This window comes from Mirounga leonina, unplaced genomic scaffold (assembly GCF_011800145.1).
Source record: "Mirounga leonina isolate KUSES-001 unplaced genomic scaffold, KU_Mleo_1.0 Mir_151, whole genome shotgun sequence".
NCBI lineage: Eukaryota > Metazoa > Chordata > Mammalia > Carnivora > Phocidae > Mirounga > Mirounga leonina.
In genome coordinates this window covers 43,813,643-43,838,766 of record NW_023270377.1, presented here as the reverse complement: position 1 = coordinate 43,838,766, position 25,124 = coordinate 43,813,643, and the positions used below count along the sequence as shown (strand labels likewise).

The following is a 25,124-nucleotide window of genomic DNA, read 5'->3' as shown; positions in this document are numbered from 1 at the left end:
TCAAGATTTTAAAAATGTTTTTATATAGAAATATTTTACAAAGATTTTACAACCGGAAATCATTATGTCATAGAAAGAAGAAAGAAGATTAAACCTCAAGGATAAAGAAAGTGCTCATAGCAATGTATTGCAGTCTCCATGAAAGTGCGTAAACGGTTAAGGCAAAGTACCGTCTTGGTACTGGCATGTCGCAAAATGACTTGTAAAACAGGTTGGTTGGTTTGTTTTAAATACATACAAAAGTGTTTCTTTTCCTCCATTCTTCTCAAAGACATTTGAAAGGGATACACTGACGAACAGTCTTGCTCTACAACTGTGTAAAAATAACTTCAGGGTACAAAACAGTGAAAGTAAAAATGCTCTACCCAAGCACATTTTAAAGTAAATCAGATGATTTTAAAACAAAACCTTCCCACATGTGAGCTTGCTTTCTACATTTCATTTACCAGGCTGGAAGCTTACTCCCTCATATTCCAAGATAGAGATCATAAATGACAGTGGTGTGAGTTCCGTTCAGATCTTGCTAACCCTTCTGTGTGACTTTTAGCTTCTAGTTTCTATGGCCAAACCATCAGCGTATTTGAAGGCCTTATGCGTTTACTGTGTTATAAATCTACAGCTTTGCTTCTACCTGCAGCTTACGTGATAGCCATTTATGAAGTGCTACATATGCTTAATACAATATTTCACCATGATAATAAAAATACAAAGGTGCTCTCTAAAGTTACAACCATAAATCCTATTTGGGAATTCTAGTTAAGGATTTCATTTTTCCATATAAATGTAAATCCCTTACAGTCAATAGGATCCCTAAGAATAATACTTTCTCAAACTCTCATCTTCATACGTGAAGCAGAATTTGCTTTTTATAATGTGAATAAGATGCTAAAAAGAAAGTAAATTAGCTAGACCTGGACATGAAGGAGTTTTAGGGAAAAATGACATATCTGAATTCTTGCACAGATAATAAATATCTGCCAAAGAATTAAGTTAAATCCCATGACTAACCGCTCTTCATGTAAAATTTTATCTACTCATGAGAAATAGGGAAAATCAGTGCTACCATTCTACTCTCTACGTTTAAACAGAGTTTTTCTTTTCTGAATTTTTTTTTTCCATCCTTAAATGTAAGAGAAATTAACCAGCTCACTTCCTCTGACCTAAGTTTCCTAAATAGCTTTTAGCCCTCACAATACAACTGGGGTAAAACCAGAGAGAAACACCTAGCCATTTCTTGGGATGCTGAAGTACAAAATAAGCATACGTGCTCTATATAACCTAGTAAGAAGGGCAGCAACAGCTCAACTGTCTCACACAACAGATGTATTCGTTTGATTTTCATTCGCGATTTCTTTTTCATCAGTACCACAGGCAAAAAGCTTGCTGCCCAGAGTCTTCTGGGCAAATCGAAAATACATGATGTGGCCCATTGCCACAAATGAGACTGAAATCAATACGAGCAAGCCAAACGCTTCAGGATTCGGAGCCAGGATGACCATGATGAAATGCAGAAGATCGAGAAGATAGTTCATCGAGTTCTGTACACCATTTATAATGCCTCGTTCAGATTCAATTACATTTTCTTGCAGCAACTGTGTCACAGTTAAATCAAAGGACCAAAGACCTATTAATAAAAGATAATTGGTAAAGACTGAATTTTAATTTATAGCTTTACATCTCAGATTTACAGTTTAAAAATGCTGACATGTGCAAAATATACATTTATCTCTAGTACCTTAAAGTCACTGTGTATATATATATTCATCATAGCCTTGTCTTTGAGAATTCTTTCTCATCAGTAAATACTGGTGTGTTAAGGAAGTGTTGAATCACTAAATTCTACACCTGAAACTAATATTACACTGTATGTTAGTTAACTGGAATTTAAATAAAGACTTGAAAAATAAAAAATAAAATAAGATACAAAATACTGGTTTACTAATGGCTTCAAGAAATGATTTTTATAGCTTCCACACCATCCAAAAATAAGTCTAATCTACAAACTTCTTAATTCTATTTTTCTGTGTTTATACTACAAAAGCAAAACTCTGAAATCAGAGACAATAAATCTCAAGTATTAGAAGGCTTAAAGTGAATGTATTAATATATTCTTATGGTTAAAGTTTAAGGAAACTTTAAACCATTATTACATTTACTGCTTGGGTTCTAAAGCTGCTACAATAAAGCTGTCTTGCTTGAATATTAATTGTCTTTGATAAATTAATGAATTGCTTTGTATCACAAGATAAATACGGTTTCATTTCAAGAACAAATTCAGGTAGAGATAATTCATCAGTACTCTATTAATAATTAAATTTTGCCTTGTAAGAGGTCTTTACAGTGTGTTTCCTTCCAGAGCTATAAAATCCATTTGTTTGGCAAAGTATACTATAAACACACATAAGCTAGAGAGACTTTTTGAAGGACTTTTCTTCCAGCTACCATGCCTTTTTTTTTTTTTGAAACCAAAAACACTATCTTTTTTACTTTGTCCTATACAAGTATTCCCTAATTATAATAGTCCTTTTGGCAGAGTTATAGCAATATAAAGATTCCAAATTACTAAATGGCATTATAATTATTATAGCTATCTTTTTGAAAATTAAATTACAATAGGAGTAATACTTAAGATGTTCATTTATAAAAAAAAAAATTTCAAGCCCTAATCATGTTAAGACAGTATAGGTACCTATATACACACTATATTTTAAACTATAAAATAAAGATTTCATAATTAAAGACTGGATCATACCTAAGGATAAATAATGGATTTTGCTTAAATTAACACTCGGGAATATTTCAGGTCATTTATTGTGGAGTTTTCTGAACCTGCATTGCAGAAAGACACTTTAGCTCATCAACACACAGAGAGAGGACTTACCGATTCTAGCAGCGATGACGCCTGCAAATAGCAGACTGACAGAGATTATGGGCACAGATTTAGGACTCATCTCTGGGACAATATTAGCAGGGTCAGACCTGTTTGACATGTACGTTTCAGTTGTCAAGATGCTTTCAGGTATTTTTGTAGGGGTCATCGTGGACAGTGGTTCTGCTTGAATGAACCTAGAACGGATATCTTCAAAAGGAGAAACAGACAAGTCCAAGGGGCTTCCAGGCATGAACACAGAGATGACACACAAGATCAGACAGGAAAGCTGTGCAAATCCTGAGATCAGGCCCGTCCGCACCAGGCCACATTTTCTCCTGAGCCAAGTAAAAGCCACGGTTCCCATTATTCCAGTGACGGCTGATGCTCCCATCAAAATACTGAGGATAGACCCGCTCAGCCCCTGAGTGTAGGCGTACCCTGTGGTGATACAATCAAAGCCCAGGACAGTCATATAGAGGAAAGCAAGACCCATGCCCGCCAGAAACACCGGCTGGTTGTAATAGGAGACCCATCCATCTCGGAAGGTGCGGAAGGGCTCAGCCATCTGGGAGGCGCAGCTCGGCTCTTGCTCAACTTCAAGCTCATGGACATTAGGGCCTTTCTCACCCATTAGATGAGTTCCCTCCAGGGATTTTGGCTCAGTTTCTATTAATAAAAGACATCATTATATATATCAATATAATATGTATTTTCTTTTACTAATCTAAGAATTTCAGCCAAGGAACAATCTCCAAGTAGCATTTACGTTAAATAAACAACATACTATTGATACCCCTCTCTCCTATGGTCTGTCTCCCTTTCCCCACTGACCCCCTTAGAAATTATATTCCCACCTAAAAAAAAAAAAAAAAGAAATTATACTCCCACCAAAGTAAATAACAGGAAAACCCATCAAATAAAAATATAGTAATTGTCTGGAAAACTACAGCATTTTATTTTCTGGGGCCCCGTTAAGATTCTATTTGGCCAGAAGCCCAATTTCCTCTTTGTGGGAAATGCCCACCTTCATGTCCGCACTCCCTTCCACTGTTCTACAAATAGTCATGTAACTCCTCTTCACAGACTCTAATGAATTCTCTTATTCCCTTCCCCCCCCATTGTTCTTCCTATTCCTATGACTCAATTTTTCCCAGCCATCCCTCAATTAATTTCCCCTCCATGTCTACTGCTCATATTAAGGAAAAGGGTCAGGGGTCTCATTCCAACTCCCTGAGATTCAACCCAGAGTTGCTCCTCAGGCCGTCAAAAGCCTGGGTTTGATTCATATATTTAACTCCTTCAACAGTAATAAACCGGATATAAATTCAAAGTAGTTTTTGTCTTCATCAACATTTAAGGTCTGAACATCAGAATAAAAGGAACAGACCATTGTGTTGAGCTTACCTTTATGTAAATTCAGCTGTTTCAATTCAGCTTCCTCTACTTTAAGAGCAGCTTTCACAGCTAGAGCAGGTGTTTTCTGATAAACCTTCCAGAGCAGAAAGTATTCCACACACATGGACACCAAATTCCACCCCGAAATGAAGCCACAGCCAATGACTGCAGAGCCAAATGTCATAATCTGGCCAACAGCCATGGGGGCCAAGATGTTGGTTAACTGGTCAATTCTTCGTATTGTAGCATTCATATCTACAGAGGTAGATAAAAGAGGTAGATAAGTGTGTAAACCTATCAAAGACAGACTGCCCACTTACATAATACAAACTTATAATCCAAGTATATAGATTCCTAAAATGCAAATTTCCAAAAGCATTCCGAGCAAACCATTTTTTGCAAATAATCTATTGTTTGGAACAAGTCATATTAAATTTGCCTCAAAAATCATGAATCCCTTGGGATTGCATGAATTAGTCTGACATCAGCTTTTAAAATGAATGGTGATTCTTTATTCATTTTTTCAACAAACATTTATTAAATGCCCATTATGAGCTAGGCACCAATTCTGTCACTATAAAGAACATGAAGAGTATTCTGCCCTGAGTTTACCTTCCCATGGGAAAAGAAAGAGTAAATCAACAAGCATATACATATACAGCATGTCAGATGTTAATTAAATATTAGGGTGAACAATAAAGCACAAAAAGGGCATAGAGAATGCTCAGGGGAAAATAGAAATTTCAGTTTTAAATATGGCAAGGTCAGGAGAGGACTCACTGAAGAAAAGAGCATCATAGCAAAGACATGAAGCAGTAGGAGGAAAAAGAGCCAGTTGTGTGGATATTAGTAAAAAGAGGATTCCAGACCAAGGAGGGTACAAAAGACCTGGGGCAGGAGGAGCTGCCTACAGTGTTAGAGGAACAACAAGGAGGCTGGTAGGGCTGGAGAACAATGAGGAAGAGATGAGGACAGAGAGGGAGGGCAGACTGGCCCAATCATGTAGGGTCTTGTGAACATTATATGGATGTTGACTTTGACAATGAATGCATCAGGAAGCCTTTGGAAGCTAATGAACAGAGAGGTGGCACAGTCCGACTTATATTTTTAAAGGTTCATTTTGGCTTCTGTGGTGTGAAAAGACTGGGGCATGAGAGGGAGAGATTTGCAGACAAGAGTAGAGGCAAGACGAGAGGTAGAAAATGATGTGGCATAAACCAGGACAGTAATGGGGATGGAGATAGGTGCTGGATGTACTTCAAAGATAGAAAGACTTGCAAATTGATTAGATATGGGGTGTGAGAGAAAGAGAAGAATTAAGGAAGACTCTTAAGTTTTTGGTTTTTTTTTTTTCCTGAGCAACTATTAGAAGGATAGAGTTGCCACTTACTGAGAAAGGAAAGGCTTCAAAAGGATCAGGTTTGGGGCAAGAGAACAAGCATTTAGTTTAGAGACGCTGATTTTCATAGGCCTACTGACAGTCAAGAGGCCACATCAAGTGGCAGTTAAATATGTCTGGACTTCAAGGAAGAAATATGTGCCAGATTCAGTAGTCATCAGCTCGTTGAGTTTTGTTTTTTGTTTTTTTGTGGGTTTTTTTAAGATTTTATTTATTTATTTGAGAGAGAGAGAGAGAGACAGCACACATGAGTGAGGGGAGGAGCAGAGGGAGAAGGACAAGAAGACTCCACGCATGACCCTGAGATCATGACCTGAGCCAAAACCGAAAGTCAGATGCTTAACCGACTGAGCCACCCAGGCAAACCAGGTGGTTGAGTTTTAAAGCAGTGAGACTGGATGCGGTCAACCAAGGGACTGAGTGTGTAGATCCAGAAGAGACAAGATCTGAGGACTGAGTCTTAGACATGTCAATGTTTAGAGGTCAGGAAAATGAAGAGGAACTAGTGAAAGAGGAGAAAAACCAGGAGAGTGTGGTATCCTAGAAGCCATGGGCACCACTGTTTCTAAGAAGAGGGGGTAATCAACTTGCAAGAGCTGCTGATAGGTCAAGGAAGACGAGCACAGAGAAGCAGCTCTAGACTGGTCACGTGGCAGGTACTGGGGACTTCAAAAAAGAGTGGTTCTGGTAGAGCAGTAAGGACAAATACCTGACTAAAGTTGGTTTAAGAGACTGGAGCCAACTCCAGGAGATACCATTTATATTATATTTTAAGTGAGTGGCACTCCCTCGATTCACAGCGTGAATGCTGCCCCCTGGCATTATGGAAAGCAAAGCCCTGACCAGGGAGAGGAATTGGAAAGAGTGAGCAAAGACATCATTTTCTTAAGTTTTGTTGAAAGGTGAACAAAGAAATGGGCTGGCAGAGGTGTAGAGAGAGATAAAAATGTTTAAGAGCAAAATTATTGCGTATCTCTAGGCTGCTGGGAATGGGCAGATGAGAAGGGATGGACTCTGAACCATCCTGGAACCACAAGTAGAAGAGTAGAAGGCTTATTCTTAGATGGGAGCAAGCCCATCACTATGAGCAAGAGTGCGGGCCACACACACGGCTTCAGGCAGATGTGACAGTGAGAGCACGTTTAACTTCTCGTTTCTCCTATCTTCTCAGTAAAACACAAAGCGAGATCATTACTGAAAGTGAGGATGGGAGAGGAGGTATGGAATGGATGAGCTGTATGAGGGAAAAGGAGAAAGTGAGACCCAGTCCTTTAGGAAAGTGGGAGGAGGAAGGGACCACAGAAAGTAGTAGGATCACCGGGCAGCATGAAAGGGCCAACTTGAACCCAATGGTCACAAACTTTAAGTGAGCACAACTGTGCATTTTTCTCCAGCCCTGTTCTACTGTAGAGAATTGGATTTAACCAGCATCTTACAAAAGAAAAGTGACAGAAGGAGGAGAGGCCAACTGAACTGAGGGTATATGCTAGGAGGTGATCAGAGGTGGTCGGAAGGCCTGACCTTGGAATTTCAGCTGGGTAAGGAGGGGAGACAAGAGGGGTCACAGATAGTGAAAAGGAAGTGGATTTAATGACCTGTAGGTGACAATCAGGTTGGAAGACTGTTGGGGTAGGGGTTCCAGAAGGAAGGAGCTGGAAAGATAGGAGGTGGCAATTTAAGACATGAATGCCTAAGATTAGGATCACCGGAGGGGAGGCTTTAGTGGTGATGACAAAGCCTAGGGTATGACCACGGGAACATATAGCTAAGTCAGAGTGGAAGACAAGATGAATAAAAGAGTCCCGAAAATGACCTATTTTCTTATTCTCTATCTCACAGAGTAGAGTGGAATTAATGAGACAAATCCTTATCATTCGTGTCGGGCACCTTAAGGGAAAAGCAATGCGTGACTAATAAGTGCATTAACAGAAAATTGCCTTTATTCCTTCTCTAATTCTTCCTGGTCCTCAACAGCCTTCCAATTAGTCCTAAGAGTGTATAAGGTTTACATGATAACAGGAGAACTTTGACACGGTTCACCTTTCACTTGAGAGGCAAAGGCAGTTTGCCTTGATCTTACACATGACCATTTTTTGCAGAGGCCTTGCTAACTTCCATCTGCCCCCCACCAATAAGTTTCCAACTCCTATGCTAACAGACAAGTGCAGAACTGATTCAAATAACTCAGTATTTTTATTCCAAAAATTGAGGACTAGTGAAAGCATCTGCACATTCTGAAAACCACAGAACAATAGCAAAATTAATTTAATTATAATGATTTGCTATTCTTGCACTACCTCAGGTTTCAAGTGCTCTGGAAGCTTCCTAATGCCACCAAATTCTAGCTTCTATATTATGCTTAGGAGGCTGATAATGTTTAAGTGTAATGTAGCATCAGGAAGCAGCTTTTATCTCTCTGAAGCAGAATGAATTATATAATGATTTTTGAAAAAGACCTAATCATTTTACTGGTAACAGGCTAGAGAAGAATCAGTCCTCTGAATATGCAAACACGTCCTTTTTACAAATTTCTCTTTATTCCTATGCAAACACACAATGTGTGCTCATTTAACTCCAACTTAACTGTTTTCAGCTACAGCTAAGGCACAGAACATGACATTAAATAGCTACTTGCTATTATAAGGTATATATTCAATCTCATAGGATAAAAAAAAAAAGAATAATAAACAGACCTGCTGAGCAAGTAGCAGCTAGGACGTCTGTCTACCTTAAATATGAGATCAATTTTTAGTCAATAGAGTTCAAATAAGAAATGTATCTGCCATACGTGAACAAGCTAACCAGCAGATGTTTCTTTAAGACAGAGGACAAAAAAAAAAACACAACAAACCTCAGAAGCTATTAATAAAGAGTGGTTAACAAAGAAAACTGGGAAGGAAATAAAACAGAGGGGAAAGTCTGGGAAAAGGAAGTGAATTTCAAACAGGTTTTACAGGCTAAGGGTCACGGCACAAGAGAATGTTTTAATAAAATACTAAACCAAGTACCGAGGCAAATTAGTTAACTGGTTAATTAATGGTATTTAGGTAGAAAAACAATTCCTTTTCTGGAACTGTCCAAACTAGATGTTAACAGCTATAGTTTGGCCGGATGTCACTGAAATTCTAAAATTTTTTCACCTTCCAGGGAAAATTTCTCCTGCGTTTGTTTGTTCTTTTACCCTCGGTGATACAACTTCCAACTTAAAAACCTACTCTGAAATCAAGAAACACTGGGGTAAGGGAATGGGAACAGTTATCACCCAGCTCACAACCTCCCTTCTTTGTGCTCACAGCCCTTCCCCTTCACAGACGGGCACACACAGGGCGCACCCAGCTTCAGCATCCCTGCCTAGTCCCCTGCTGAGGTTCCTCACAGTTTTGGCTGGGGCCTCAAAACTCGGCCTGCAGAAACATCCATGATTCCTGAGTGGAGCAGGTGTGTCTGTGTCCAGAGACTCAACCTCAGAAGTACCCGAGGTGGCAGTTTGAGTCCCCTCGACGTGTACTTTTCCCCTTCTCTGTTTTTCCTCTCTCCTCCTGCTGTCTGTCTCTTCTATAACTCTGCCTTATAGCAGAAATGGCACCAAAAATCCACAGTTAGACCCTTGCTGACCTTCTGAACTAAAAAAGTTTCTATCTTACTTTGAAGCATGGTTTTTAATTAATTTTTTTTAACAAATGCTGATGTTAAAACTTGAAGAAAGACAACACAGAGGTTTCCCTTCGCTAGGCTACTAACCTGAACTACTAGCTGGATGCAAAAAAGCACCGCTTACTAAAAGCTACTTCACAGTGGACCAAAGTTCGATAGGCAGCTCACTTCCTTTCTTAAACTTGAGAAATTCCAGAAGGTTAGAAAATAGGCTGGCTGGCCTAGATTCTCCCACTCTGCAATTATTCCTAATAATAAAGGACAGTTGAGAAATGGCCCTGTTTTTGTTGTTGTTTGGGGACATCAAAAAGCCCACAAAGTTATATGGAATCTGTTTTTTGTTATTTATTTATATACGAATTTAGAACAAATTAAAGATTCTGAGTAACTTTCACTTTACTCCAGATTTTTTTCCCCCGGAGTGTAGAGACTTCACAGAGTCAAAATGAGTTAAGAAATTCAGATTAAGAGAAAGAAAGTCACTTTAAAAGCCAACTTTTTCTCCCAAGTATATTCTAACAGATACGTATGTGACCTCTTTTCAAAACACATCTTCTTATACCCTTTGAATTTTAAACCATGGACATGTATTACATACTTAAAATAGTAGGTTAAATAAAGTAAATAACAAGGAAAAAAACAAACAAAAAAGGACATAGCCTTATCTTAAGTTCAGTGCGACAAAAAGAGATATGGAATTATTTCCCATTAGTAAATGATTACAGGAAGGAAAAAAAAATCAATGAGAATCACTACTTCACCTCTAGAAAGAATGTCATATGGTATACTCACACGTGCTAAATTCATCCTATTCAAACATCATCCTCTAAAATCACTGTGATATTTCTGTCTCGATTATAACGTTGCTATAACAAAATGATGATTTTTTTTTAAAGATTTTATTTATTTATTTGACAGAGAGAGAGCACAAGTGGGGGGAACAGTAGAGGGAGAGGGAGCCGCAGAGCAGGGAGCCCAATGCGGGGCTCGATCCCAGGATCCTGGGATCATGACCTGAGCCGAAGGCAGCCGTTTAACCATCTGAGCTACCCAGGCGCCCCACAAAGTGATGATTTAAGCAAATTCCCCTCTTTCCTCGTTTGGACCTTCCATAGATTTCGCTTCCTTTCTGTCACCACCTCCTTGCCTTTTTTCAGCCACATGGCCCAAAGTTGCTTGCTATCCCCAGCACCTAATCTTGCCTTCTGTGTCCTAGGATAAGCCATTTAAATCATCAGCAATGGCTTTCTTGTCTGTCAGGATGGTTGGGCAACAGGTTTGTGGTACCCATTATCTCAGTGACAGCAGAACTGATTCAGCTGATCTGATCAGTAGATAGGTGTACCCCTCCTCCTTCACTCTGTGTAATTATCAATCCAATGTGTGTCTGTGTCAAGGGGCAGGTAGGGAAGGTTGAGTGAGGTGAGTTATTCTGCACCCAAGTAATATCGATGTGATAGGACATGATGCTTTATAAGCATCTTTTCATCTTTCTCTGGCCTCTTATATATGTTTCCAATGGACAACTAAGATTGTAAGCTTCTTGAAAACCATATTCCAGCCTCAATTTTCTTTAGTATTTGTAACAGCAATTACATTGCATCGTATATAGTGTAATAAAAGTTATAGATTGTAATTTTAAAGTTGAAGGAATTAACTATTAGAGTCTCTTTTAGGACTAAGATGTTTCCATTTGTTTTGGAGAAAAATAAAATCCATAGTATGACCAGTTAGTACTGGTAATAATATCCATAGTATGACGATATAATATCATGTAGATTTTCACTGTTCTAAGTATTAAGCAAACATTTAGAGACCGTGATCAGAATTTAAAACAAAGAGCTCAAAAGGAATGTTCTTCTACTTGCCAGGTTTGCATAAATAAAAGTTCACTATCTCATAAATTAACTTCCTAACAGTGAGATAAATCATTGCACGGAGACTGATAATGTGATGATAAGACAAAGACTGTTTTCAATATATCGTTCTTTAAAAATACCTAGAAGAGGGGCGCCTGGGTGGCTCAGTTGGTTGGGCGACTGCCTTCAGCTCGGGTCATGATCCTGGAGTCCCTGGATTGAGTCCCGCGTCGGGCTCCCTGCTCGGCGGGGAGTCTGCTTCTCCCTCTGCCCCTCCCCCCTCTCATGTGCTCTCTCTCAAATAAATAAATAAAATCTTTAAATAATAATAAAAAAAAAACCTAGAAGAGGGCACCTGGGTGGCTCAGTTGGTTAAGTGGCCAACTCTTGATTTTGGCTCAGGTCACGATCTCAGGGTCGTGGGACATCAGGCTCGTGGGACATCAGGCTCCGCACTCAGCATAGAGTCTGCTTGAGATTCTTCCCCTCTCCCTATGCTCCCCCACCCCCATCAAATAAATAAATAAATAAAATATTTTTTTTAAATACCCAGAAAAAAAGACTTAAGCTTCATTTACTACCTCTGACTTAAAGTGAATCCTAATATAACCCATTTACTTCAAAGAGAACACCAAATTACCTGCTAATTTGCTTCTGTCTCCTCCTGCAACGACAACAATCCAGTCCCTTTGGATGGTGATGGCCGTGGCAGTACTAGCCAAATTTGCAATATTGGCAATAGTGATGATCAAGATATAACAGGAAGTCTAAGGAATTACAAGAAAAAGTGGGGTTAAAATGTCAGTTTGATCACACGGTACCTACTTCACTGCACAATGTAGTTTAAAATGGTCTTTGATGGCATAATAATAAAATTTTAACTTCATTTCATAAAATCATAAGAAATCATTTTACTTTGTAGACATGAAACATTAAGGTACCAGTGGTCAAGTTAAAGCGTTCCTAATCCGTGTCATCTATAATACACATCATACAAAAATTGTAAAAATCATATGTACTTTCATGTGACATAGTTATCATAATAAGCGTTAACATGGGGGTAAGTTTGTAATTTCTCCCCAGAATATCTCCTTTGGAAAAAACCACTGAAGGGGAAGTGAGAAGACCTGTACTGAAATCAGAGTTCTGACACTTTTAGTTGCATGACAATGGGTAATCAACTAACATCACTTTGCCTTAATTTTTTCATTAACAAAATAAAGGGAACACTCTAGAAAATTTCTAATGTCCCACCTGGCCTTGACTCTACAATATCAGTCTAAACTTTTAAGAAGATCCAAGAGTGACATCAAGTCCGTTGTTTTCCACCCCCTCCCCAAATCTTTCTCCTTTTTTCTTTTTTTTTTTTTAAAGATTTTATTTATTTATTTGAGAGAGAGAGTGAGCACAAGAGGGGGGAGCAGGAGAGGGAGAAGCAGACTCCCCGACGAGCAGGGAGCCCGATGCGGGACTCGATCCCGGGACTCCAGGATCATGACCTGAGCCGAAGGCAGTGGCTTAACCAACTGAGCCACCCAGGCGCCCTCTCCTTTTTTCATCAAGCTATCACGAGACCCTAGTATGAGAAGTTACCTAGTCCATGACCCCAAACATAAATACCAATTATTATTGGAGGAACACAATCATGACATATTGATAAATATATGGATAACATTTCTTATATAATGTGAACAAATTACAGGTTAATACTTGTGAGCTGAAAACTAAAAACTGAATTATATAATAAACTCTTAGAAATGCCATTAAAAACAAATAAAAAAACAACTGAACAAAGTTAAAATTCAAATAATACTTAATGAGTGCCTACTATGGACAAAAAAACAAACAAAAACAAAACATAATAACTGTAGGGGAATGTTAAAGTGGACATAGAGATCAATAGTGTCTTTGTGAAAAGATATTCCCTAGTCTCAAAGGGTTTTCATTTTTTACCAATACCAGGTTCTATTTTCTACCATTAGGAATCCCACTGGGAACTTACAAGAACCCATCCATGGTACATGGTCAGAAGCTCATTTTTATGTAAGAAAACCATCATCAGAATGATCCCACACAGGATGACCGAAACATTCTGTACCACCAGCGAAGTCTGAGCCACTGCATAGAGGGAGAAACAAAGTATTCACTATACCAGAACATCTCAATGGACCCGTTTTTGTCCACACATCCCTGTTCTACTACATTCATGCATATGAAAATTATTATAAGAAAAAAAAATTCCTGAAGTAAATCTTGAATGAACTATTTCCAGTAGGACCCACCATATCACACCAGACCAGTAAAACTTGCATAAAGAATGAAGTATTCACCATTTTTCCTACTAGTTGAAGCCATTCATAATGACCACATTTTCATTTAGTGTATTCTCTTAAAGGTTTACTGTCATAAACAGAACTATATTACATAGACAAGCTCCATCTTTCAGCTCTTTGTTGCTTAAGCTAAAATAAGAATATGTAGGAAGTTATAGAAGAGGTTAAGGAAGAAGTCATGGCATCCATAACCTCCTCCAGGGTAAGCGGAATCTGGTAAGATCAGATGGTCTGGATAAATAGGCAAGACATAAAAATTCACCAAGAATAAAGAGCAGCAGTGTGTCCCTCTGGGCATTCTAATGCTATATGCCATGCTATGAAATTCTAAGGTACACCTTTCTTCACAAAAAATGCCAACTTCCTTGGAGTGAGGCACCCATGTGGACTAAGTATTGGAGTAAGGACAGTCAGTATACCAAGTAAGGACACCCACAGTCTTACTTGCAGTCTCTTCTCTGCCACACACTAGGGGAGGTGATCTAGGACAAGATACATAATGTCTCATATGTCTGTGTCTATGAGGTGAGAATGATAACCCATTCCTGCCTTCTTTACTTTACAAGGTCATTATGATGCTTAAATAAAATACTCATGGAAGTATTTTGAAAAATATAGAGAGTTGTATATGTAAGGTATAATTATAACTCTTGTCTTCAAGGGCAGCAAAGCTCATTCTGGCTTGGAAGGTCATATAAAAGCCTCAAACAAACTGCTTTCTGAAATTAATTTGGAATGAAATCCCAACAGAGAACTCATTCTTTCATTGCACAAGGATTAAATATCAACTACATGAGGTCCTTTTAGTTTTTAGGAGCCCACAGACCAGAGGAAGGAAAGATACGTGAACAGATAACTTTAAGAGTGTAAGTACAACAGCAGAGGTATTGACAAAGCCTTCTGGGAGCACAACGGAAGAAATGATTAACTCAGCCTAGAAACATCAGAGATTTTCATGGAAGGTGACATAGGAGCTGGTTTCATGGGATAAATGGGAGATTGCTATCCCACCACACACTTTTTCATCCAACTCAACATTCCCAACCTAGATTTTCAGTGTTCGACAATCATTAAGGTTAAAAGGTCTGAATGTATAATATTCCTATGTTCCCATAAATAACGATGTAAACAACTAGGAATGTTTTTCTAGTATACAAAACTTCACTTTATATGTGTTTTGGTCTATCCATTCTCAAGACAAACAAATGTATCTTGACCATTTCACTAATAGCATCAAGTCCTAGAATTTGATGACTCAAATTGCTCTCTATCCAGGGGCAGTCATCCTGCACTGAAAGAAACTGATACATCAATCTTTCTCCAATGTCTAAGATGGACATGGCCAGGTCTTGGCATTACCAACTGCGTAATTCAGGAAAATTTTGCCCTGACTTACTATTCACATTGCCCTTATATTCTGCACAACTGAATTGTTCAATCACTTTCTCTCTTTGTTGTATAAAACTGAATGATTTCAGCACTAATGTGCTAGAATAAATGTTTTTATATTATCATTTCTTCTTTTTCTCTCAAAAATTTATAATTCAGCTCTCCATAATCCAGACTCATATACTCTCTTAAATCTATAGTTTTCGATTCCCCTACACACACCTCTATGTGAAACACTGTAACCCAGAGGACAGATGTCCCAGCAACATCACACTAGCAAACTTCAGTGCAGATCATGGTAAGAAAGAATGCCAGAGTTAAGCAAACTTTTAATGTTTAACATGGTTCCCAGAAAAGAGCTATGGTATTAATTATTAACATCTGGAATTTATGAACAGCCAAAGATCAAAAAAAAAAAAAAAAAAAAACCTATAAGCTTAATATCTTGGCATTCCAATTTTGTGCAGGGGCCCCAGGACCCTCTAGGCAGAAGAGCTGCCATCGAGCATCCCATCCCTCAGGTGTGGCAGGCAGACCCGTAATGGGTTAGTCACAGAGATTTCTCTTAAGCTCAGGCATGGGTCCCACAAATACAAAGCCTTAGTTTACCAGTACTCACCTCTAAGTCTGGCATTCTTATCCACCCAATCGCCAATGATGGCTCCTAGGACCAGAACAGACCCTGCCACCACCAGCCCGTAGACTGCAGTCAAGAGGAGGCTGTTTCCATAGAGCTCTACCAAGAACACAGACACGGCAAAGTGCCACATCCGATCTCCCTTGAATGAGAAAAGAGAAAATGTTTTGATGAAATTATTTTTACTTTCTAGTCAAGTATACTCAGGAAGTTGCTTCCTTATCAAAAAGGTACTTTTTGGCTATGCCACGAGATTTTCAAAGTCAACAACTCCTCTATGAATTGAATATGGGTCAGGTGTTAAAAACCATCCATCATGGCCCAATGGAAAATATTCTGGCCCATTTACTAAGTAAACCCAGAAGGGCATGATATTAATGAAACACACCCACTCCTTATCACTCTAGAAAAAATGTAGTTTCCATGCCAAAGAAGGCTTTTTTTTTTATTAACATATAATGTATTATTTATTTCACGGGTACAGGTCTGTGATTCTTCAGTCTAACACAATTCACAGTGCTCAGCATAGCACATACCCTCCCCAATGTCTATCACCCAGCCACCCCATCCCTCCCACCCCCCTCCAATCTAGCAACCCTCAGTTCATTCCCTGAGATTAAGAGTCTCTTATGGTTTGTCTCCCTCTCTGGTTTCATCTTGTTTCATTTTTCCCTCCCTTCCCCTATGATCCTCTGTCTTGTTTCTCAAATTCCTCATATCAGTGAGATCATATGCTAATTGTCTTTCTCTGATTGACTTATTTCGCTTAGCATAATACCCTCTAGTTCCATCCACATCGTTGCAAATGGCAAGATTTCGGTTTTTTGACGGCTGCATAATATTCCATTGTATATATATACCACATCTCCTTTATCCATTCATCTGTTGATGGACATCAGGGCTCTTTCCATAGTTTGGCTATTGTGGACATTTCTGCTATAAACATTGGGGTGCACGCACCCCTTCAGATCACCACATTTGTATCTTTGGGAGAAATACTCAGTAGTGCAATTGCTGGGTGGTAGGGTAGCTCTATTTTCAACTTTTTGAGGAACCTCCATACTGTTTTTCCAGAGTGGCTGCACCAGCTTGCATTCCCACCAACAGCGTAGGAGGGTTCCCCTTTCCCTGCATCCTCACCAACATCTGTTGCTTCCTGACTTGTTAATTTTAGCCATTCTGACTGGTGTAGGTGTTATCTCATTGAGGTTTTGATTTGTATCTCCCTGATGCCAAGTGATGTTGAGCACTTTTTCATGTGTCTGTTGGCCATTTGGATGTCTCCAAAGAAGGCTTTTGGAGACAAAACTTGTTCCCTTTCATGTCAGGTTTCTACCTGGGTATGGAATTGATCTATTCTGATTTGAGAGGCATAAAGTAGTTTGCTACCAAACCAGAATGAAACTACAATCTAGTTCACAAATATTCATATGCCTTGAATGTCAAGAAAAAGCCAGCTTCCCAATTTGTAAACTGATAAGAATGAACCGTATGATCTTTAATGTTTCTTTTACCTCTAACATTCTAAAATCTATGCTCTATTTCACAAATAAATTTCAAAGTCAAAAAACAGCAGGGCTCAGAAAGGTGAAATTAATATGGGCAAATTCTGGCACCACATTTACAAAAATGTCAGAAATAAATGCATAAGCAGCTTTTCATTTGAACATTTTAATACAAATGGGTTTTGAAAGGAAGAAAAAAAAACTACTTATTTCTTCACTCCAGACTATATAGGAAATTTTGGAATTCAACACTGGAAAATATAGAAAAAACAAAAACTTTTAAATGAGTCAGGGAAATTAATGTGTAAGAAATCTATAATGGACCTTATTATGAGATTTTTGGCTCCATCCTTCACCTCTGAGTTAACATAAAACAGGACAACAATGTTCTATTATAACCTATCCCTGGAAATCACTACAGGAAACGAAATTCCCAGGCTAGGCTCCTTATGGATTTGACCCTATATGGAAGTACTGAGTCCTGGTTCTTTCCAAAGTCTCTTAAAATCTGTTTGATAAATTTAATGTATCAGGAGCAAAGTATTATCTTGGTCTATCAAATGATTTAAACAATTTAATAAAGCCAAGACAACAATCCTATGCATTCAAAATTTAAAATTGATGCACATTATACAATAGCAATCATGTACAATAAACTTCATGTAGACCAGTATTTCTCTGCGGGGGTGATTTTACCTCCAGGGATCACTCGGCAATGTCTGAAACTGTTTTGGGTTGTCACAATTCTGGGGGCAGGGAGTGGGGGTACTTCTGGCATCTACAATACCTAGGGCCGTCTCCCACAACAAAGAATTATTCAGCCCAAGATGGCAATAGTACCAAGGTAAAGAAGCCGTGATGTAGGGGATTATGAACATAATTTAGAAATGCAATTCAAGGGGTACCTGGGTGGCTGCGTCAGGTTAAGCGTCTGCCTTCAGCTCAGGTCATTATCCCAGGGCCCTGGGATGGAGCCCCGCATCGAGCCCCGCATCGGGCTCCTTGCTTGGCGGGGAGCCTGCTTCTCCGTCTCTCCCCCTGCCTCTCCCTCTGCCCGCTGCACCCCCTGCTTGTGAGCTCGCTCTCTTTCTCTCTCTCTCTTTCTGTCTGTCAAATAAATAAATAAAATAATTTTAAAAAAAGGAAATGCAATTCAAAATTAACATAGTAGGGCCTTGGTGGATGGGGTGGATATGGTCAAGTAAATGTTAAAACAAACACTGGAAGCCAGTGGAAGCACCATGTCTGAAAGACTGATTGTAATTTGATGGCCTGGAATGTGTAAGAAATCTATAATGGACCTTATTATGAGATTTTTGGCTCCATCTTTCACCTCTGAGTTAACATAAAACAGGACAACGATGTTCTATTATAACCTATCCCTGGAAATCACTATAGGAAACGAATGTGAGCTCTAGAACATTCTGCACTCTCAAACCTCAGAGAGCGCATGGCCCAGATTAGATACTGCGGAATCAACAAAGGAGTGGAAATGCTGTGAATCCCAGTTGTGAATGAGTAAATATTATATAAGTGACAAAAACCTAGACTGATTTATCAATCACATTGTTCTGGTACATTAGATTTGTTCCGTGAATGTTCAAAAGTTTGAGGATTAATCCGTACCGTAATTAATATTTCTAACACAGCTTGTGTGTTTGCTTTGATAATAAAAGTTTTCCCACTTAAATTAAGGAGGATTTATTTAAGTTTCAAATACCATTGTACTAAATGATTAAAAATGTATGATACACATACAATTTGTTTGAAACCAATAAAAAGACAAATTTCTATTAAGATAAGGATGTCAATAAGAATAACAAACTTTTCTTAGTCTTTAACAGGAGAAGCAAATCTAGACTGAGTTAGAATACAATGGCATGGGGAGAGTAAGTACCTCCCATAAGAAAAGAATAAAGAGTAAGTAAAGTACCTCCCCTACTTTATCTTAATCTCCATTCCTCTGAACAGCTCCCAAGGAAAAGACAAAAAACATACAAATGCCCTTAATGACAGGTCTCCTCCATGAGTGAATTTCCTCTTTCTCAACCTAAAGAATAAAAGATATTACTCTATTTCTATTGCTTTTTTCTTTCTTTGTTTTTGGACTCCTATTTTTTACCCAAAAGATTTGTTTTAGATGTACAGGTACATCTGTAGAGGTATAGTCGGCCTCAAAACAAGTGCTACTAAATGAAAATTTTCTTTCTTGTTTATCCTTGTATGGCATGACACCTCCTCGATGGAGAGGCATAAAATTGCCCCAGTTACCCCAATTCCTAAAGGGTTTAGGCTTTAAGTGGTAACAGATTCCATGCCCACAAAGCCCAAGAATCAGGCAAAGTCTAAGTAAATGTTGACCAAGTGCAATTTCGAGCCCACCCATTCCTTCCTTACATCCATTTCCTGCCCTCCTATGTGCTCTCCCTGTACTTTGATGATTTGTTTACATGTCCATCTACCCCCAGCAGACTGAGGGCTGACGGCCAACTGATTATCTGTGAATGAATGATCACAATCATTAACCCACTCACTACTTATTGAGAGGCTACTATAGACCCAATACTATGGCAAGCACTAGAAACTCGGTGGTACATAAAAGTCAAGGTCCGTACTTTCACGTAACTGGCATCTCAGGGAGCAGAGACCAAAAGCAAACCTAGAACAGTCCAGGTGGTATAAATGCCATGAGGAGATACAAAGTAGCGTGAGCAGGAAGGTGGCATTTTGCATTAAATAGTCAGAGACCTCTCTGAGCAGAGACCTGAAGGAAATGAAGGCTGGAGCCATGCAGACATCCGGGATATGAATAGAGACAGTCCATAGGATAAATGATGAGGGAGCAGAAGGGCAACCTGAGGACAAAGCAGAAGCTGACACCCCAACCCCGCCCCCATGGGATATATGTGACATTCCTCAGGCACTCCTGGTTGCCCTAAAGCTAAGGAAAGGAAAAACAAATAGTTAACTTGTAGAGATCACAATCCTGCAAGACAGGAGTCTCCCTCAGATTACAAATGTCTTAGCAATCTACAAGAACAAAGCATTTCTATCAATAACCTAGCTTCCAGAAGGAAATGTAGATTCAATTAAATGTGCCTATAACTTGCAGCCCATTGACAGATACTTGAAGTGGGCGGAGTGTAATGTTCCTCTGGAAAGCTCCCAACTATCTTACTGTTAATGCCTTGCTAGAGGGAAAAACAACCTTAACTTGAAAATGCCAAGGCCTCTGGTACCTTTTGTGGGTCCTCTTCAGCATGTGAAAGTTCTTTTAAAACCTCTCTTTTCCTTACCTCCCCCAACTCCCAAGTATATAATCAGCCACCCCTCACAACCCCAGTGCAGGAGCTCTTTCTGCCCACAGGTCCTGTCCCCAAGCTTTAATAAACCACCATTTTGCACCAAAGACGTCTCAAGAATTCTTTCTTGGTCATCCGCTCTGGACTCCACAACACTGAACCTCACCTATATTCCAAAACCCCATCATAATGACATAAGATATAAGCAACTGGCCACCTTTTCCCACTGCCTTACACTGTTGGTTATCTTTTTATGACCAGATACATTTTTTAAAGCCCATACTAAATCACATTATAAGCTCCTTAACAACAAGACCCATTTCTTACAGTAGTTTGTATTTTGATAGTATACAGAGTAAAATACATTGATCTACTGGTAGACAGAAATAAAAAGCATTCAACCCCACACAAATATAACCTTCTAAGCTAACACTTCTATTTTCAGTGTATAGGAAACCATGATTTGGCAGAGTTTCCAGGGAAATGGAGGATAGATATGTGTATATATGTATATACATATACATAAGCACATATATTTTGTTCTAGTAAAATCAGCCACTGTCAAACAGGAGACAAAACTCGAAAGGTAGAATTTAGATCTAGAGTTAGCGAGCATTCCTCTTTTGCACTCTTTTGCAACAAGAAATAAAACTCCACTAAACCTTATATGGTTGTAGTTGCTGGGTTTTTTTTTTTATTTTTTAATCCAACTTTCCACAAGAACTCCCTTTGCTCAACTTACTGTAAGATTGGGGTGTCTGTCACTTTTCTTGTGGGACTCTTAATTAACATGACAAACAGATCCTCCTAGAACATTTAGAGTTCCACCCTTTTGGTGAATCTGACCTCCCAATCTAATAACAAAAGGTCACATAAACATTAAACAAGGTAATGAGTATTTGGAAGCGAGGCACCTCATTCTCCTAAGAGAGAGGTCCAGATCACAAGATGACAATTTCAGATACTATCTCCACCACCTGTTACTGATTTTTTAAATACTTAATACTTATTAAATTAAATGGAAGAACAAACTATTGATTTAGATATAATTAAGAGTAGTTTCACTAGATTTCTACTTAGAACCATCAGCTACTGGAAACAAAACAAACTCAATTTGTTTACGTATATTTGCAGAGTCATCCCCGTCTAAGCCTCTGGGAAAATAGGAGCTGGCCTTTCTAAAAAAGCCAAAGCCATCTTTGAACTGCTATTTCTTAAAGAGCTGATAACCGAGCTTAATAATTTCCCAAGGGCATGAGTACAGATTTCCTCATGCAATAGTTTGCATTCAAGTCTTAAGGATGATCCAATAGAAGTTTCCAATTTAAAAAGAAAATAACATTCACAAAATTTACCCTAAAAATTCTCTCTCCTTATTTATGATTTTTTAAGATGAGATATCACATGAGACATAAATAGAATTTATTCAGATACTGCTTTTCAACAATAAGAACAATGTTTGAAAGATTCTAATCATTAATGAAACACATCCAGCATCCTTTTGGGATTATTCTTTTTTGGGGTGTTGATGAAGGAACCCAGGCCCACAGAAACACTGGCACTCTTCTGGGACCACACAGGAAATCAGAGGGAGAATTATGAATCATTTGCAAATTTTCTGTGGATGATGGTTTTTAAGATAGCCTGAGATGCCCCACATATATCTACCAATGGACAGCATTTTTAAAGTCGAGAATTTTTATCACTCGGATATTTGTTCTTAGGGTCAATTATATTTAAATTAATCTTAGAATGCTATTTTTAGCCTAAGTCAGCCACTCCACTCTTCTGTATTGTCATAGTGCAATATGCTGGAACTTATCATTTTAACAAAAGAAGAAAATGGAGAAATGGCTCAAAATGTGAAATAGAAGATACATGAGACATTCACCCATTCTAGGTAGCAAATGTTACCATTTACTAAGCCTAGTAATGCAAAATACAATTGACAAGCATTGCAAATATTCCTGTCCTTGTTCCATTTTATCTTTGGATAGTTGTTCATTTACATAAAGTGTGATATTTAAATAGCATTTACTAACACCTACGGGAAAATATCTTTGGTGAAAACAAACTTTTTCATTAGAACATGTGAATTTGGATGATTTATTTCTTTAGCTGCATGACAAACCTGGAAGATGGTTTAATAAAATTGGCCCAAATGAAACAAAAAATTATGCAAGAATGTTGTAAGAATTACTGTACATAGTCACTTACCCAAGTAGATAGAGAATGACCAAGGTAGAGAAGGAATTTTGCAGAGGTCAGGTAGTTTGCTATGGATCCTGCAAAGACACACAGGAGGGGCGGTGGATAAAAAGCGTATTTGTCACTTAAGTGAGCTGAGGTTGGAATGCTACTTCATTTTCTCTTATTAAACACGATTATTAAAAATTAATTTGTGGGATAAACCATGCACGTTTTTATCAAGTCACCTAGTAATAAATGTGTCCAGTTTACTTAATACCACTCACTTAAATTCCCACGACCCATTGGTCAATAACTGCAAAACCTCACATACAGTTAAGAAAGCTCTTGTTTCAACATTCTTTAACTCCCCTTCTTTTAAGGAAAAAAAAAAAAGACAATCCAAACCTCTCAGTCGACTCCTCGTCTGCGTGCAAGCCCTTTCCCCACAATTTGAAATTCCTTTCTTCCTCGACCCTCACCAAAATGAGTCAAAGGAGCTACAAAACACTCTGGTTCAGCAGAGCCGAATTCCTCCCCAACCCGCGCGGAGCAGCTCGTCTCCACCGCCCACCACATGCATTAGGTCTACTCACCGCAGCATCCTCCCCGGTGGTTTTGCTCTCTTGCCTTGGACATGACACCCGGCGCCCCCCGCTTGCTCTTCTGATGCTACTGTTACTGCCGCTGCTCTTGGTGAGCTGCTTGTTCACAGGAGTGCAAGGAACCGAGGAGAGCACCGCTAAAAACACAACAGCCGTGTGCAAAAAGACCCCAACGACTGCTAGGGCAAAGAACAAAAGAGAAACGGCCCGGGGGTCTTCTTGTAGTCTTCTTTCCAAACTTAGCTAACACTGTAGCTGAAGTTGGAAAGGCAAAGCCTTATGGAAGCGGGTGGGAGGCTCCACAGGCCGTCCGAGCAGGATCGGGCACCCTGCGCCGCCGCTGCCGCCGCCGCCGCCGCCGCCGCCACAGCCTGGGCGGCTCAGCCCAGCACACTTATACGGGGCCGGGGCGGAGCTCCCTTCGACCGCCGGCTCGGGGCCGCCCCTCCCTTCCAGGGCCAGCCGGGCGTCCCCGCGGCGCGAGGCCAGGCGCCCGCCGGCCTTACGCGCCGTGCCGCCCTCCACGCCCTTCCCAGGAGGAGTCTTTCGCCCGGGATGCAAGAGGCCACCTGGCCGCAAACAACCTACGCGGCCTGCGAGGACTCCGGCCCCGCGGACCGCAGTGGCCGGGGTGTTCGCCGCGGGAGGGCGTCGGGAAGGGCGCGGGGAGGTCGGGAAGGGGAGGACGGAGCGTGGACCCCGCAGGGCCGGAGGACAGAGGCCCAGAGCCAAGCGAACCGGCAGGTGCGGGAGGAAAGCGCTTCGCACCGCCTACCTGCAGTTTTGGGGGAGAGGGAGGCAGCCGGATGGTCACTGTGCAGAGCTCCTACCCGGGCTTGAGACTGGGGGATTATTACTTTTTTAAACGGCAGTTGTTTTTAATATAGAACTCTAAATAAATATAATCCATATTACAGGGGCCGGCTTTCCCATTCTGGCCCACCTGCGGCGGAGAGTATCCTTTCTTCCCAAGACTGCATGGCGGGGCTTCTCTCAAAGAACAAGAATCAAAAGGCAGGGAAGGGCGCAAAGATCAGAGTTGAGCCCTCTCCTGGGGAGTAAAGGGAGGCGTGGAAAGGTCAAGGCCCGCAGGGTGTGAGGGACCCACCCCCAGTCCAGAACCTGGGCCTCCAAATTCTTCCTGGAGGTGCAGAAAGGAGGAACCTGTGCAAACATTTCCCTTCACCATCCTTTCTTCTTCCTCATCACCTTTCACTCCCACCCCCACCCCTGCGTCCCTTCCCCACCTCTCCAAATGCCCCAGTATCTGACAGGCAGTTACCAGGAATACCGGTTGTCCCAGTTGTGTCCCTGGGTCTACACCTGTCCAGATAAAGCCATTCGGTGGCCTCCTGAAGTGGCAGGTGAATGACTCTAAAGAACATCATCAGGCTTAAGCCTTCCATGAATTTTACACTGTTTTCCCCCTCAGTGCCGAAGCCCCTGGACATACCAGCCCCTATTGCCAGCCAATTACCTTACCCTTCTCAATCTTGCCAAACCCCCGGGAGTGGATCCTACACACTGAAACTCCAACCAGATTCCACACCCTGAGCACAGGCCGGACTGACACCCAGCAGTGAAGGGAGACTCGGATAAATATATGCCCAGTATCTGGACTATCAATCAGGAGCCTCACAGGTCCACCAGCGGGCGGGGCACAGCTGGATTCGGTTGGGATGTGGTCTGGAGGGCAGAGATAGGGGATTTACAGTTTAGCTTCTCCTGGTAACTGCTTTTTTTTTTTGTTTTTTTGTTTTTTGTTTTTTCCTTTTCAAGCCCTTTTCCCCCTTTTCTTTCCACAGGACTTTCAAGCCCTTTGTCTTTACTCCAAGAGAAGTTTTGGTTTGTCTTCTTAAGTTGGAGAATAGGTTTATGTAGCCACACAATAAGAGGGATCTGAAGAAGGAGGGAACTGGCCAATTAAACCCCTCCACCTTATGGCCAGTGCTTACTGGAGATGAATTTTGTTGATAGGTACTCAAGC

At 40.1% G+C, this 25,124-nt stretch overlaps 1 protein-coding gene across 1 annotated transcript; it reads right to left on the bottom strand.

Moving 5' to 3' along the window:
• On the bottom strand, positions 1 to 23,503 carry SLC40A1 (solute carrier family 40 member 1). The gene is made up of 8 exons (XM_035007554.1): positions 23,129 to 23,503; positions 22,563 to 22,630; positions 15,521 to 15,680; positions 13,182 to 13,297; positions 11,820 to 11,946; positions 4,277 to 4,522; positions 2,882 to 3,538; positions 1 to 1,624 (listed from the first exon to the last, which is right to left on the bottom strand). Exons 1-8 carry the CDS (start codon positions 23,169 to 23,171, stop codon positions 1,311 to 1,313), a joined length of 1,731 nt encoding a protein of 576 aa, XP_034863445.1. The 5' UTR covers positions 23,172 to 23,503; the 3' UTR covers positions 1 to 1,310.
• Between the last annotated feature and the right edge of the window lie 1,621 nt (positions 23,504 to 25,124).